Genomic DNA, 13,181 nt, shown 5'->3' on the forward strand with positions numbered 1-13,181 from the left:
CGATGGTTGGAATCTGTTTACTGCTCTTGAAATGAGAAGCGGAATAAAGTACAAGGCTCACTTTTCCTTGAAAACTTTTACCATTTTCCTTTGCTTTTCTCCTAGGAATCTATTTTACAACGAAATGGGGTGTGTATGTTTGACATTTTCCATAAAACAATTTTTTTTAAAGTAATGAAACTATTAGACAACATTCTCTTTTCTTTATGGTTATTTTTATTTCGTTTGGTTGGGGAACAAAACATCAGGCAATTTGTTTTTAAATAATGCAATAAGGCCACTCCTCAGATTCTATCTTATTTTATTTTAAGGTAGCAATCTTAGAAGTTTTACAACTCGGAAAATGTATCTTAACTGTTATTCATTGTAATTAATTCAAACTAAACAAAAAATCTGCTCAAACTAACAACCTACTACTTTTATTGGATTTCCATGGATTTTATTATTTTTTAATCATAATTGGGGAAGGTAAAAATCTTTTTACAAAATCATGAAAGGAAAATCACAAAGCAGGTACACATTTTGTTTCACAGTTGGTTGGTGCTTGAGAAAACAGAACCTGAGAGATCCAAGTGCACATTCTGCATGATGAAGGGGACAGATGCGACCTCAAACTCATGACAGATCATGCGCATTAGGGTACTGAAAATGGGTGGGACAAGTCAAATGTGAAAAGGAACTAAAAGATGGAGAAATGCCTTGTTAACACATTAAAAAGGAAAGAAATCAGGAAGAGAGTAAAAACAGAAATGACACTGGCTTACCTCCCACTGCAGGTGAGGAGGGATGTTTCGAATCTGAATTTTTCTGCTCCTGTAAAAATAAAAGCACAGACTATAACACTTTCTCCAGGACACAAACTTAAATAAAAAACAGGCTAAGGCCATAATTTGAGTTCACTTTCCCACTATGTTCATAGAGGAACCAGCAAGAGATTCCCACTGTGAATCATGACCATCATGTTTTAAGGTTTTCAATTACTTTGTGGGAAAAAAAAAAAAATCCAACAAGTCAGAATAAGCTAAAGAGATTGAATGCAGATTTGCCTTACCAATTTCCTACCAAAGTGGTTAGAATTTAAGTTGCCATACAGGTTCTAATTATAGAATTATCACCTTCTTCCTCAAAATACATGGACCTGTAACTGACCTTATTCCAAAAGGTACCGAAGCTCAAACACAGTGGGTGAAATCACATATATAATGTGTTTAAACAATATCAGGTTTAGTTTATCCCTTATCAAACAGTGCGGATCTTCTTTTTAAAAAATTATTTTTATTTTTGAATAGCACAGTCACAACTCAAAAATTAGAACACTATAAAAAGGCATACTAACGTCTTACTCCCACTCACCCCCCCAGAAATAAACACTTTTACTTGTTGCTTGTGTATCCTTCAGTTTCTTCATGCAAATGACAGCAAATACTAAATTAATTCTGACTTTTTCTTTTTCTTGCAGAAATATTTGCATGTTCTACACATTTGCTGTGTCTTTTTCTCCCCACCTAACAGAAGACAGCAACCTCATTCTGTTTTATAACCTGAATATATCAAAGTGTATTTAACCCATCCTTATTGTTGAACCTTTGGGCTTTCTCCTGCTTTTATAGTCACAGGATTTGTTTGTTTGTTTGTTTTTCCAGGATATCCTGCTGGTCTGATAACTGAGTGATTTAGATGGTTTCTTGTTTTTACTTAAGCATTAACATTCGATCGATCTAATGCATCTGGAAAGAAAACATGAATCAGCATTTAACCACGAGAGAGATCTTTCTAATGGAAGGGCTTCACACTGAAATCCCAAAAATACTCTTTTGGGGGTTGTAAGGGAAGGAGTGTGATGACTACTTTTTCTTTCCTTCTCGTGTCAAATGTACCAAATAGTGGCTATACAAGTCACATGTTCCTCCATGCTTTAACTTGGGCAACAGCTTCAGGAAGAAATGTTACCATTCCTGCAGAGAGGGAAAAAAAAAAAAAGAGAGAGAGAGGTACAAGATAAAGGAAATGGGGAAACAAAAAAAGGAAATAAATGAGGGGCTCCAGGTTTCTCCTTTATTGAATAAAGGAGGCATCAGTGGCACATGTCCCATACACTACGTGACGACGGCTGCTTCAATGACTATGCAAGCCAGTCTGCACAACCTCTAGTCCTTTATCGGGATAGGAAGGAGGAAACAGAATGAATTTCTACCTCTTTGCTATGAAGGCTCTATGCTGACACTGCTGTGGGCAAGAGTTCATAAGAAAACTGCTGACATCACTCCATATAGTGGCTACATGGAATGCTCCACAGAAGATGTCACAAGCCTACCTATTTATAGAAAAGGCATCAGAGTTTGCAAGAAAATTGATTATTTCTAAAAAAAAATGTTTTATCTCCAAGAATAAACATTGATTCCAACTGTTAACCAAGACTTTACTGGTAGAAATTCTAGTTGGAAGAAACTCATGCATGGACACAAAGAGATTTGAACAAAGACAGCTACTCTGTTTGTAATAAATAAAGACTGCAAAGACTCTAAATTGCCACCAACAGGGAGATGAATATGTAATTCATAGTACAGCCACAATATGGAACATTATACAGCCATTAAAAAGAACAACAAAGATATGTGTGCACTGTCACAAGGAACTCTGTAAAGCATAGCACAAGAAAAGAGCTAATTATAGATTAAGTTGATCCTGTCTTCTAAGTGCACAAAACTACGTGTGTATATGTAAATGCATGGAAAAAGGTATCTAACAAGCAGATTTGGTTAGTAAAATAGGACATGAACTTTTTATTTGAGCTACTTCTGTCTTATTTCCTTTAAAAAAAAAAAAAAAGAATCCATTCATGTCTTAATCTCACTTGCTTTAAAAAACTAGCAATTTAAAACTCTAACTAGAGCTGCTTTTAATGAATATAAAAGACTGAACCTGCTTAAGTAAGGAAAAAAATAACCCTCCAACAACTTTTTTTCATAATTAGATTAGGCATTCTTCTTGAAATGTTATTTGACAGAATATTAATTGATTTGGCAAACCCCCTGTTCATAGTATGTAAGTAGCCAAATTCTGCCCAGTCCAGATCACCCCAAATCCTAACTAAATGCGTCTAAAATCAAGATGTTTGCCTGTAATACCTCATGTAGAGACTGCACATCAGTCAATCAGTTCAGTAAGTAAATGGAATGTACATTAAGCAGGATTCTAGGTACAATCATCAGAGAAGGAAAACTCTGACTCCAAAAAACCTCCGCTGCCTTGCGGCATACCTCTTGAGGGGAAAGGCTAAGGGAGTAAACCCCGACAGAAAATCCGGAGCCGGAGTCCCTAAGGCGGTTTGACGTTGTAGTCAACACCGGCAACTCCTGCGGCGCACCTGAAGCCAAGCTGTATTGACTCCGTCTTTCCCTTGGACCCTTCAGCTGCGAAGAGAGGGGGCGTCTGCTGCATGGGCAACAGCTGGCCCTCCATATCACCCTGCCCAGGCTCTGTAGCTTCAGCTCCACTGGAGAGGACACTCCAGCGTCATCGCAAGATGTCGATTCAACACGGGAGGAGACAGATACCGTGTCACTCCCGAGTCGGACTGCACAGCCATTCTCGGCGGTGCAGATAGACTCTTAAGAAGCTACACCATCGTCTCTCGAGACGGACGGCTGCCGCCGCCGCCGCCGCCGCCGCCGCCGACGACATCTCTAAAAAGCTGATCTGTAACATCTCTAATCTTAGATCAGGATGGAAATGAAGAAGAAGAATTTGGAACTAAGAAAGGGAAATAGAGATCACTACAGTACAAACTATTAAAGTGGAGCTCAATTAGGTCATTTGGGAGAATATGCTGAGAGACTATCTTTCAGGATCAGGAGTGGTGAGGATCTCTGAGATCTGTCTGCTAACTCCCATGGTATTGTTTGGATGCCATGCCTTCCTGTCAGGGTACTCAGGATGCCTGGGAGGGACTTCTGCATGCCCTTCAAAACCTAGCTCACACCTGCAGACATTTCCAGAATGTCTCCAGGCAGAATTGTTTTCTTCTGCACTCCTTAGCCTTTACAAAGCAGCTCCCTCGTTGTTATAATTATTTATCTGATGACACTGCCCACCCCCCTGATTTCCTCAAGGACAGGCTCCATGTTTTCAGTGTCCTGTGCAGCAGTGTCAAACACATACAGTAGAAACCGAGAACACGGAACCCCAAGTGCTGAGAAAATCACTGCTATAGCTCACTATTGCATGTTTATGAGGCAGACCCCCTGATCCCACCCGGGAAGGAAAACTGTCTATTTCTCCTTTGCCAGGTAGTCAAGAGTGGAGGAAAGGGCGTTCTTTCCCCTATTTTCTTTAGTTAAAATAAATAAATAAATAAATACTGTTTGGCCCAATCTCTTAACAACAAATGGGATCTTTCTCCCTTTGAAATCCATAAAAGTGTGCCCCGATTAAAAAAAAAAAAAAAAGGAGCCAAGTTTTTACAAAATAACTTAGGAAAGTAATTGGGTGTACAAAAATGATTATTTGTTCCTTTAAAAAAACAGAAAAGTCTCACAGTTCCTTTATTTTAAAAGAGCAATCAAGCTTCTCAAAGAAGATATAAATGACATTTCTCATCCTCACAGCCACAGAACTGTGGAGCAGTCTCCTGGCTGGTCTGTCTCGTGTTTTGGTCTCCCTCCCCTCTCCCTGCCATCCCACGCTTGGCTGCCAGTGACTTTCTAAAGGCCAATATAACTGGTCACTCCTGCTATTTTTGAATGGCTCCCTATCACCGTGCCCAAAGTCCCTCTTGGGACCTGGTTACTGCCCCCTTCTCCATTTCTTTGTCCTTAAACAATTTTGCCCCATCAAACTGCTCAAACTTTGGATGCCTACTCCTTCACCAAAAATAGTTTATTAAGCCTATAGTTTATATGTGTGCCAGGTCTGAGCCTTCAATATTCTCCATTATACTTTAAAAACAAGAATAAAGAAAACAGTAGGAAACATGGTTTTAATTTTTTTTTTTTAACTGAAAGCAGAATAAGGCCTATAGTCAAGCAGAGGTATACAGGCTCCTTCCCCATGGCTTTGGGATTCAGGAACTCAAGTGTTTCCTGCCCTCATATGCAAGTAGGCTAAGCTAAGTGTTTTGGGTGGAAAAGGGCAAGAATCTCAGGCTCCCCACTACCAGGAAAAGGGTAATCCAGTTAACCCTTGAACAACATAGGTTTGAACTGCACAAGTCCACTTACACACAGACTTTTTTTTCAATAAATATACAGTCAGACCTCTGTATCAACAGGTTTTATGTCCATGAATTCAATCAAGCACAGATCAAAAAACGTATTTTCGATCCGTGATTGGGATCCGTGGATGCACAGGACCAACTGTATGCATTGCTCTGCACCACTTTATGCAAGGACTTGAGCTTCCACAGATTTTGGTGTCTGCAGGAATTCCTAGGACCAACTCTACAGATACCAAGGGACCACTGTAGTTAAGCTTTTGATGAGTAAAAGTTGCACTCAGTTTTTTGACTGTGTGAGTGTTGGCGTCCAACCCCTGTGTTGTTCAAGGGTCAACTGTATAGCCCCACAGCCGTTGTGCTTGGCTGCGGAACTGACTACATCATTGGTTCTATATTCTGGTTAATTGGTTATTGGGGTATACATGTGCAGATTATACAATTTTAAAGAACCACGAAACAAAATATACTTAACCCTAGCTCACCTCACTTTAACTAATTTAAGTCTACAGTTTCCAAGGCTCTTCACCATAGAACTACATCAGGGTACTTTTTTAATGAATATATTATCTTTGTACTATAGATACCCAGAGGAACAGGCTCCAAATGAGTGCATTTCAGATAAACAAGATGCCCGTTTTTATGAATTTCAAGGGCCTGGCAGATATTATTTTCTGAGATAAGAGTTTGTTGCTAAAAATAACTGGGCAGTCAACTAGGGAAATAAAATCAGAGTTAACTGCTGAGAAATCTGTGATTCTGCAGAACCATTTCACTTGTATTTTTAAAAAGGTAAAAAGCCAGCTTGCATGTGGGGAAGATAATGCCAGTTTTCCAGCATAGGTTCAATTAGCCACAAATCTAATCAGCCACCTTGGGAACCCCAACTCAAGCCTTAACCATGCCGGAAGCCTGAGGGGAGGACAAAGTTAACATGAATCATGGGAACCCAGCTCATACAATCTCAAGTTGCATTTAAAAATTAGGCCAGCTAAGGCTCAGAGGATTCCCAGAAAAACTGCAAGAGAAGTAACAGAGGAAGCAAAAAGATTCCTCTGAGAGAGTGTTGGGATTCAATGAGAGATTCTCCCCACCTAGGTCCCATTTGTTTCCATAGCAATTCAGAGCTCCATCAGGTGACACATGGAGGGAAATTACAGCATCATGGATGGCTTGTGCACTACCTGTAAGAGAGGCAAGTATGCTGACTCCAAGGACTGTGGGAGAGTTGAGATTGAAACCACCAGAGCTCTGGGCCATACCCCCTCCTCTGGTGCTACAGTCAGATTTCACTGTATCCCATGCCCTCATCAGTATGTGTCTGAGGCACTTTATCTGGGGCCCATGGCTGGAAGCTGAACATACCTGCAAGCCTAGAAAGCCTTTGCTATTATCACTGGCCCCAACCAGGGTTGTGCTGAACCTCACAGGGCAAGGCAAAGTTTGAGAATCCTCCCCAAAATATGGATTGCTGAATGGAGAAGGGTGGAGTGAGTCACACACAGGAAGACAAATCCTCAGAAGGCTAGGACATTCATGTGTGCTTACATACGAACGTGCATTTAGATTCAGAAAGGTGAGATTTTTATAGGGTAAGTCTGAGTCTTTGTGAGCCAACCATCTGCATGCCAGCTTTCCAGCTTTTCAAGATCTAAACTGAGGAAGAACCGAAAGCATTTTTTTAATGCTTATATTCTGCTGTGATGAAGATTATGTTAACAAAATTGAATTGTGTTTCTTAGAGAAGTGATTAATTACTCTTAGAAGGCCATCGACTTATTATCTGTAATTAAGACTAACCAGGGTAAAAACGTTTTCACATCATAATTTGAGCCCAAATAAACATATAAACATGATGCAATACGAGTTTTAATCTGAGTATATAAATGCTTGCCTTGTGTGGCTCATGGTAAATACAAAATCATCTTTGTAAAGGCAAAGGGAGCCACGTGCCTAGCCACCACCAACTGTGCCATTCTTTCAGCATCCCTTCAATTTCAAATAGTTGTTTTCTTTAGTTCTCCAAACAGCACTCAAAACTGTTCCCTCCTTCCCTCCCTCCCTGCCTCTCTTCCTTTCCTACCTACCTGAGTCTTTTTCATTTTTTTCCCTCCTCAGCCCAAGCAGCATCTAGAACACAGCAGGTACCCAACAATCAGCAAATTCTCCAGGAGCATTTGTTGCTGACAGCTGGTTTCTTCTTCCTGACCCACTCCATCCCATAGTCTGTCTCCCAACTGTAAGAACAAGTGCCTATTGAAGACACTGACTGGTCTCCAACCAAGCGAATTTCTTTCAGTCCAGTTTATGCTCATCAGCTCAACACAATAGGCTGCTGACTGGAAAACGCAGGGGAAGACATTTCCTGACACAGTAGCCACTGCACACACTTCCTGTGATTAGATATAATGACTCATGTGGAGGTGGCGTTTTCTTCCCCAAGACAAGAAGTACAATGGCATGCCTTGACTAACTGAAGAAATAGTTTCACAATTAACAAACACTCAAGCCAGAAGCTGTGAGTCCTCACTGTTTAGGAATGAGTGATAAACCAACAGCATTTTACTTCCGAAAAGAAGGACCTACTTCCAGCGGTTATAAAAGACTGGGATCTTATTTATGACAGGATGATAATCAAGGAGAAATAATATATTCATTTCTAAAATAGCCCCTAAATTTTAAGAAAACAGAAGCAGGAAGGAGAGAGCCAACCAAATCAAATCCCTCAGAAAGGAACTCCCTCCTCCCCATGTCATGGTAGATGAAATCACATTCGCCATTATCACACCTATACTGAGGACTGGGGTGGCGTGAACAAGCCAAACCACCCAACACCTAAACGTTTTGACTGGAGGTTAAATACTGGACATTTTAGTTGATTTTTGGAGACTAGAATGATATCTAAGACTAAATAAAAAACTTTTCCAAATTCATTTAACAAGTTACAGTAGTCCCTTGCTATACTGCGGTTTACTTATTGCGGCCTCACAGTACTGCGGGATTTTAACACATATTATATATTTAAAAATTAATTAATTAATTATTGTGAATTTTTTGCTACATTGTGGGACTTTGTGGTACTGTATACGTATGTTGTTAAAGTTACGTAGGTTTAAGAGTGTAGAATAAATGTAAGGTTCCTACTTCGCGGAGGGGGGGGTTCTGGAACATAATATCTGTGATAAGTGAGGGAATACTGTACACGAAACACCTACTATATGTCAAGCTCTTTTAGTTTTAGGTTCTGGGGTACAGTAGTGAACAAAACAAAAATGTCCTCACACTGCTTACCAACCAGGAGTAAAAAAAAATAGACAATATTGACCTCAGCAACCCTTGGCACTCTGGTTACTGTCAATAAAGCAAAAGGACAAACTTGGGAGCTGGTCCCTTGACCCAACGAAGTCTTCAAGGAAAAAAGGCTATCCCTGCTGTTTCCTAGCTTGTATTTTTAGGTGTTAGCTAGAAGTGAACCAAATATCTTTTAACACCTACTTCTGCACAGTATCCTTAAAATGTAATTGCAGGTAGTAAATAGCAACACTCAAGCCCTTGTTCCAAGCATGGCGAGGAAGTTAAAGCTGGGGCAAGTATTTCTGTGCATAAGAGCAGCAAGACACCAGTATTCCCACAAATAGGTGTTAAAGCTTTCCTTGTCACCCAGGTCTGCCCCTTGGCGCTTAACCCTTTGAGTGCCAACGCCGCTGTGAGTGACGCTGACAAATTTTCCCAAAACTGCCAGCGTTGCTCCCAGTGACTCTTTTTTCGAGGGCTATAAATGTACAAAACAATGGAATAATTCGTATTTTATGTTTTGTTCTCTTTTTTTGTACCTCAGGTTATATATTGATATAACTTCTTCTCATGTTGATCCAAATTTTGAATTTTTATGCTTGTTCAAATAATGACATATTAGTTCTGTTACAATTTTTACTTATATTTTAAACAGTCCTTTTAATTTCATTTATCTTTGCAATAATCGTCAAAACTCTATGCAGTGTGCATGATAAGGAAACTTTTTGCTAATAGGCATTTTCATTGCTTCACGGTACAGCGTTAGCATTTTGTTTATAAACTGTTTTTCACTGTTGATATCTCTAGTGTGAATGCTGTTTGTGTTCATTTTTTTTGTACATTATGAGGTTTTCTTTATTTTTTCCAAAAATTTATGCAATATTTGGCATACTTCTTGCTTGTTATCCATGTTGCTATGCGTTTTTCCAAATTATAATCATAGGTTTCATATTATGCCATATATACTTCAAAAGCCATATTAAAGAAATTTATTTTTTCTAAAATTGTTATAAAATAATTTTAATGCAATAAATTTTTTGCTAAATTGTGTCAAAGAACACTGCTTACAAAAGAAGACTGTATTTACTACATGTTGTGAAATTTTCAGCAAATTATTATGAATAATAATGTTTTCATAGACATTTTTCATAAACTCTGCATTTCTCAGCAAAATAGCCTGGCATTTCTCACACAAATTTTAGCAATTATGCATGGCACTCAAAGGGTTAACCCTGAAGTTTCCTCTGCTCCCTGATGGGGTGCTCTGGAGAAAATTTAAAAAGATCATTAGAAGAGTTATTTTTCAAAATTGGAAGAGGAATCAGAAAAATAACCTCTCACACAACACCAATAAAAAATAAAAGTACTTCACAAGATACAAAGAAAAAAAATCAATGAACACCTTTAATATCTCATCAAGTGCTGATAAAAATAAAAAAAAAAGGAAAATCATTAGCTCTTAGAGCTAATGTTACATGATTTGAATACAATAAAATTCACTTTGCAAAGCCTTGAAAACATCTCCAACTTTAAAAATAGATGAATTGACAGTACCCTCCGTGATCCTGGGATCTGTCTCTTGCTTCAACAGGGTTTGGATGGAACAGACCTAGGGTTGCACTTTCTTTCCAACTATCCTCCAACATCTTTCATAGTCACCATCTTTGGAACCACCTCAGCGATCCTCAGCCTCTGAGACCAGCCAACACCGTTTTCCTGGCCTTAAATCTTCTTAACTGAACGACCATGAGCTCCCAAGTTCGTAAGAATTATTCCACCGAGGTGGAGGCCGCCGTCAACCACCTGGCCAACCTGCAGCTGCGGGTCTCCTACACCTACCTCTCTCTGGCCCTCTTTTTCGACCAGGAAGATGTAGCTCTGTGGGGTGTGGGCCACTTTTTCCCAGAGTTGGCTGAGGAGAAGTGTGAGGGCACTGAGCGTCTCTTAAAGCTGCAAAACCAGTGCGGTGGCCACATTTTCTTCCAGGACGTGGTGAAGCCTCCCCAGGATGAGTGGGGTAAAACCCAGGGCACCATGGAAGCCGCCTTGGCCTTGGAGAAGAACCTGAACCAGGTCCTTTTGGATCTGCATGCCCTGGGTTCTGCCCGCACAGACCCTCATCTCTGTGACTTCCTGGAGAACCATTTCCTGGATGAGGAGGTGAGGATCATCAAGAAGATGGGTGACCACCTGACTAACATCTGCCTGGCTGGCCGGCCCCCAGGCTGGGATGGGCAAGTATCTCTTCGAAAGGCTCACTCTCAAGCAGGACTAGGAGGCCTTTGGAGCCCAGAGGCCTTTGAGGGGCTCCTCTGCATTTCCCTGGCGTCTGCCTTTTGCCTGACCCTCTCCCTGAAATGACTAGATACCCTTTTAACCACCCTCGAGCCTTCTCCCATGCACTGGACCAAATGGAAACAATAAAGCTTTTTGCAGCAAAAAACAAAACAAAACAAAACAACAAACGAACAACAGGTGAATGAATTGGGGGAAAATGGCATATAAATTATTCTTATTTGAAAAAGGATTCATCATTTAAATGAGGATTCCTCTTAAGATCCCTTTACATCAACTCTGAAATGAGGCAAATTAGCAGGGGGATAACTCCAAATATACAAATTTGATTCATAACCAATTTTGGGAGACTAGACTTACACAGAGAAAGTTTCCAGTGGTGCTGATAGAAATGCTAGATTCCTGAACGATATCCTTCCTGAACAATGCACATCCTATCCCTACCCCTGCACATCCACATTCTAACCCGATGACGAGTACACAGCAGCTGCTCAGGAAGTCTGATGGGACAGCAAACGCACACGACAGGGTTAATGTCTCTGGCGCTGAAACGGGAGTCCTTCCAGCTGCTGATTCACACTCTCTTCCGAGTTCCCTTTCTTACAAATACAGTAAACTGAGCATCTGTCTCAGATAATGTCTCACTTTTCATCACTTCCTCTCAAGCCAGCACCAATAGCTGGGTGGGCCCCAGCAGGACCCATCCATGGGAGGGTGCATATAGGAGTCAATACCTGACTTGAATGAAGGTGAACAACCTATCTGGCTCAATAGGTGACCAGAGGAGGTCATACTACCACAGCTTCAGATTCCATTTCTTATTTCTTTTCCCCTCCCTGGAGGTACCTAGGGTTATACCTCCTACTTCAGGGACCCCGTTCCTTTCTTTGTATGGAGCTGGTCCTCATAATTGAGGGAGGGATGAGATTTTGCAGGGGCCTTCCCCTCAGTTGATCAGAGCCCCAGCCTCCATGGTGATTTGGTGAGCTTTTGCCCTCTTCCCTCATTTGTCCCTCACCAAACCCCAGGGAATCATGAGAAAGTATTCCGTAAACCTCATTGCACTCTACAAATGAGGGCATCAGGGTTATTTTGATAGAAGCACAACACTCTCAAACTCCCCTCATGTCTCTCATTCCCAGCATCAGTACTGATGTGTCCAGGAGAGCTGGTACCTGATTTTCCTATGAAATGTGAATGCACCCAACTTCACCTGATGAGTCACCAGAAGGTGATCAATTAAAAGGCACTGCACAGAGCCCACAATGAATCAAGAGAGAAGCTACTGAAGTTATACCAAATCACCCGTGGATTCAGGCTAAAGACCTATTTCAGGATGATTTCAGAACCTGAGAAGTACAACTAGCAAATCAAAGGGTTATACTCCATTTAAGAGCACCATGATTATTGTGCTTAATTCAGAGTAGTTTTGTTCTTTGGAGGGAAATACAAAATTTTTAACATTCAAGCAAGATACCTGTGGCCATGCAAACACCTTTATGTACTAATGTCTATGAGCAAAAGGCCTTGATTTCTTAGAGAACAATAATTTAAAAAGTATTTACATTTAAATATATTCCCTGGAATTTCTAACTTGATAATTCTTCCCCACCCTAATAATACAACAGAGAAGAAGAGGGGGAGGAGTGCGGAGCTGAGAACTGGAAATCAGGTTTGAATCCCAGCAGTACCTTTGGACAAGCTGTCAAAGACACATGTCAGGCCATTTAACCTCTCTGGTTAATACCTTAGGCATGAGTCAATTGAGACAAGATGACAGGCAGTTAGACAAGATTCCTTCCATATCTAGGATTCACTTCATTTTGTCAGTAAAACAGAACTGCCACAGAGAAGGTAAGGAACAACAAGAAGGCTAAGAAAAGAGACTGAATTTTAAAAAAAAAATCATCTCTAAAAAAAAAAAAAAATCATCTCAGCAAATCTTGCATTTTCTTTGAGTCACACTTTTTAAGTTAGAAGGCAAAGTCCATGGTGTTTTATAATTGGATGGCTTACAACCCAAAAATAGTGAGTCTGTGACTTGACCTGTATCACAACCCACTACTGCCACACTTTATCCCATTTCTTTCCTTTTCTATCTTACTGCAGAAAGCTTTGCTTACACTTTCACTACTGCCAAAGTTACTCAAGATGCCTGGGTTTTGAGGCATAATGTTATTTCATGAAATGTACTATGATGGAGGGTATGACACAGCCAAGTAGGAGCTTGTCCATTTCCTACAGGTATAGGTATGTCCTGGCATGTAACTGAGTGAGGAGACTATAATTGCTTCGAAGGAATTCCACTGATGTCACAAACTAGAGGATCAAAGCCTATGTTTCCACTACACAGGAACAGAGCTCTGGCCCATAATTCATA

The 13,181-nt window shown here is 40.4% G+C and overlaps 1 protein-coding gene and 1 pseudogene across 5 annotated transcripts in view; one reads left to right on the plus strand and one right to left on the minus strand.

Moving 5' to 3' along the window:
• The window catches only part of IGF2BP2 (insulin like growth factor 2 mRNA binding protein 2), a 142,183-nt gene that overhangs the window by 39,126 nt on the left and 89,876 nt on the right, over nucleotides 1-13,181 (minus strand). For all 5 annotated transcript variants that reach the window (XM_090275121.1, XM_090275109.1, XM_090275114.1 and 2 more), the window contains exon 3: nucleotides 765-813. In XM_090275121.1, the coding sequence (XP_090131247.1) occupies nucleotides 765-813 (49 nt within the window). The remainder of the gene's footprint in view (nucleotides 1-764; nucleotides 814-13,181) is intronic.
• LOC150021022 (ferritin light chain pseudogene) lies at nucleotides 10,253-10,781 on the plus strand (annotated as a pseudogene).

The sequence above is a fragment of the Furipterus horrens genome, unplaced genomic scaffold (assembly GCF_987537825.1).
Source record: "Furipterus horrens unplaced genomic scaffold, mFurHor1.1.pri manual_scaffold_1, whole genome shotgun sequence".
Taxonomy (NCBI): domain Eukaryota; kingdom Metazoa; phylum Chordata; class Mammalia; order Chiroptera; family Furipteridae; genus Furipterus; species Furipterus horrens.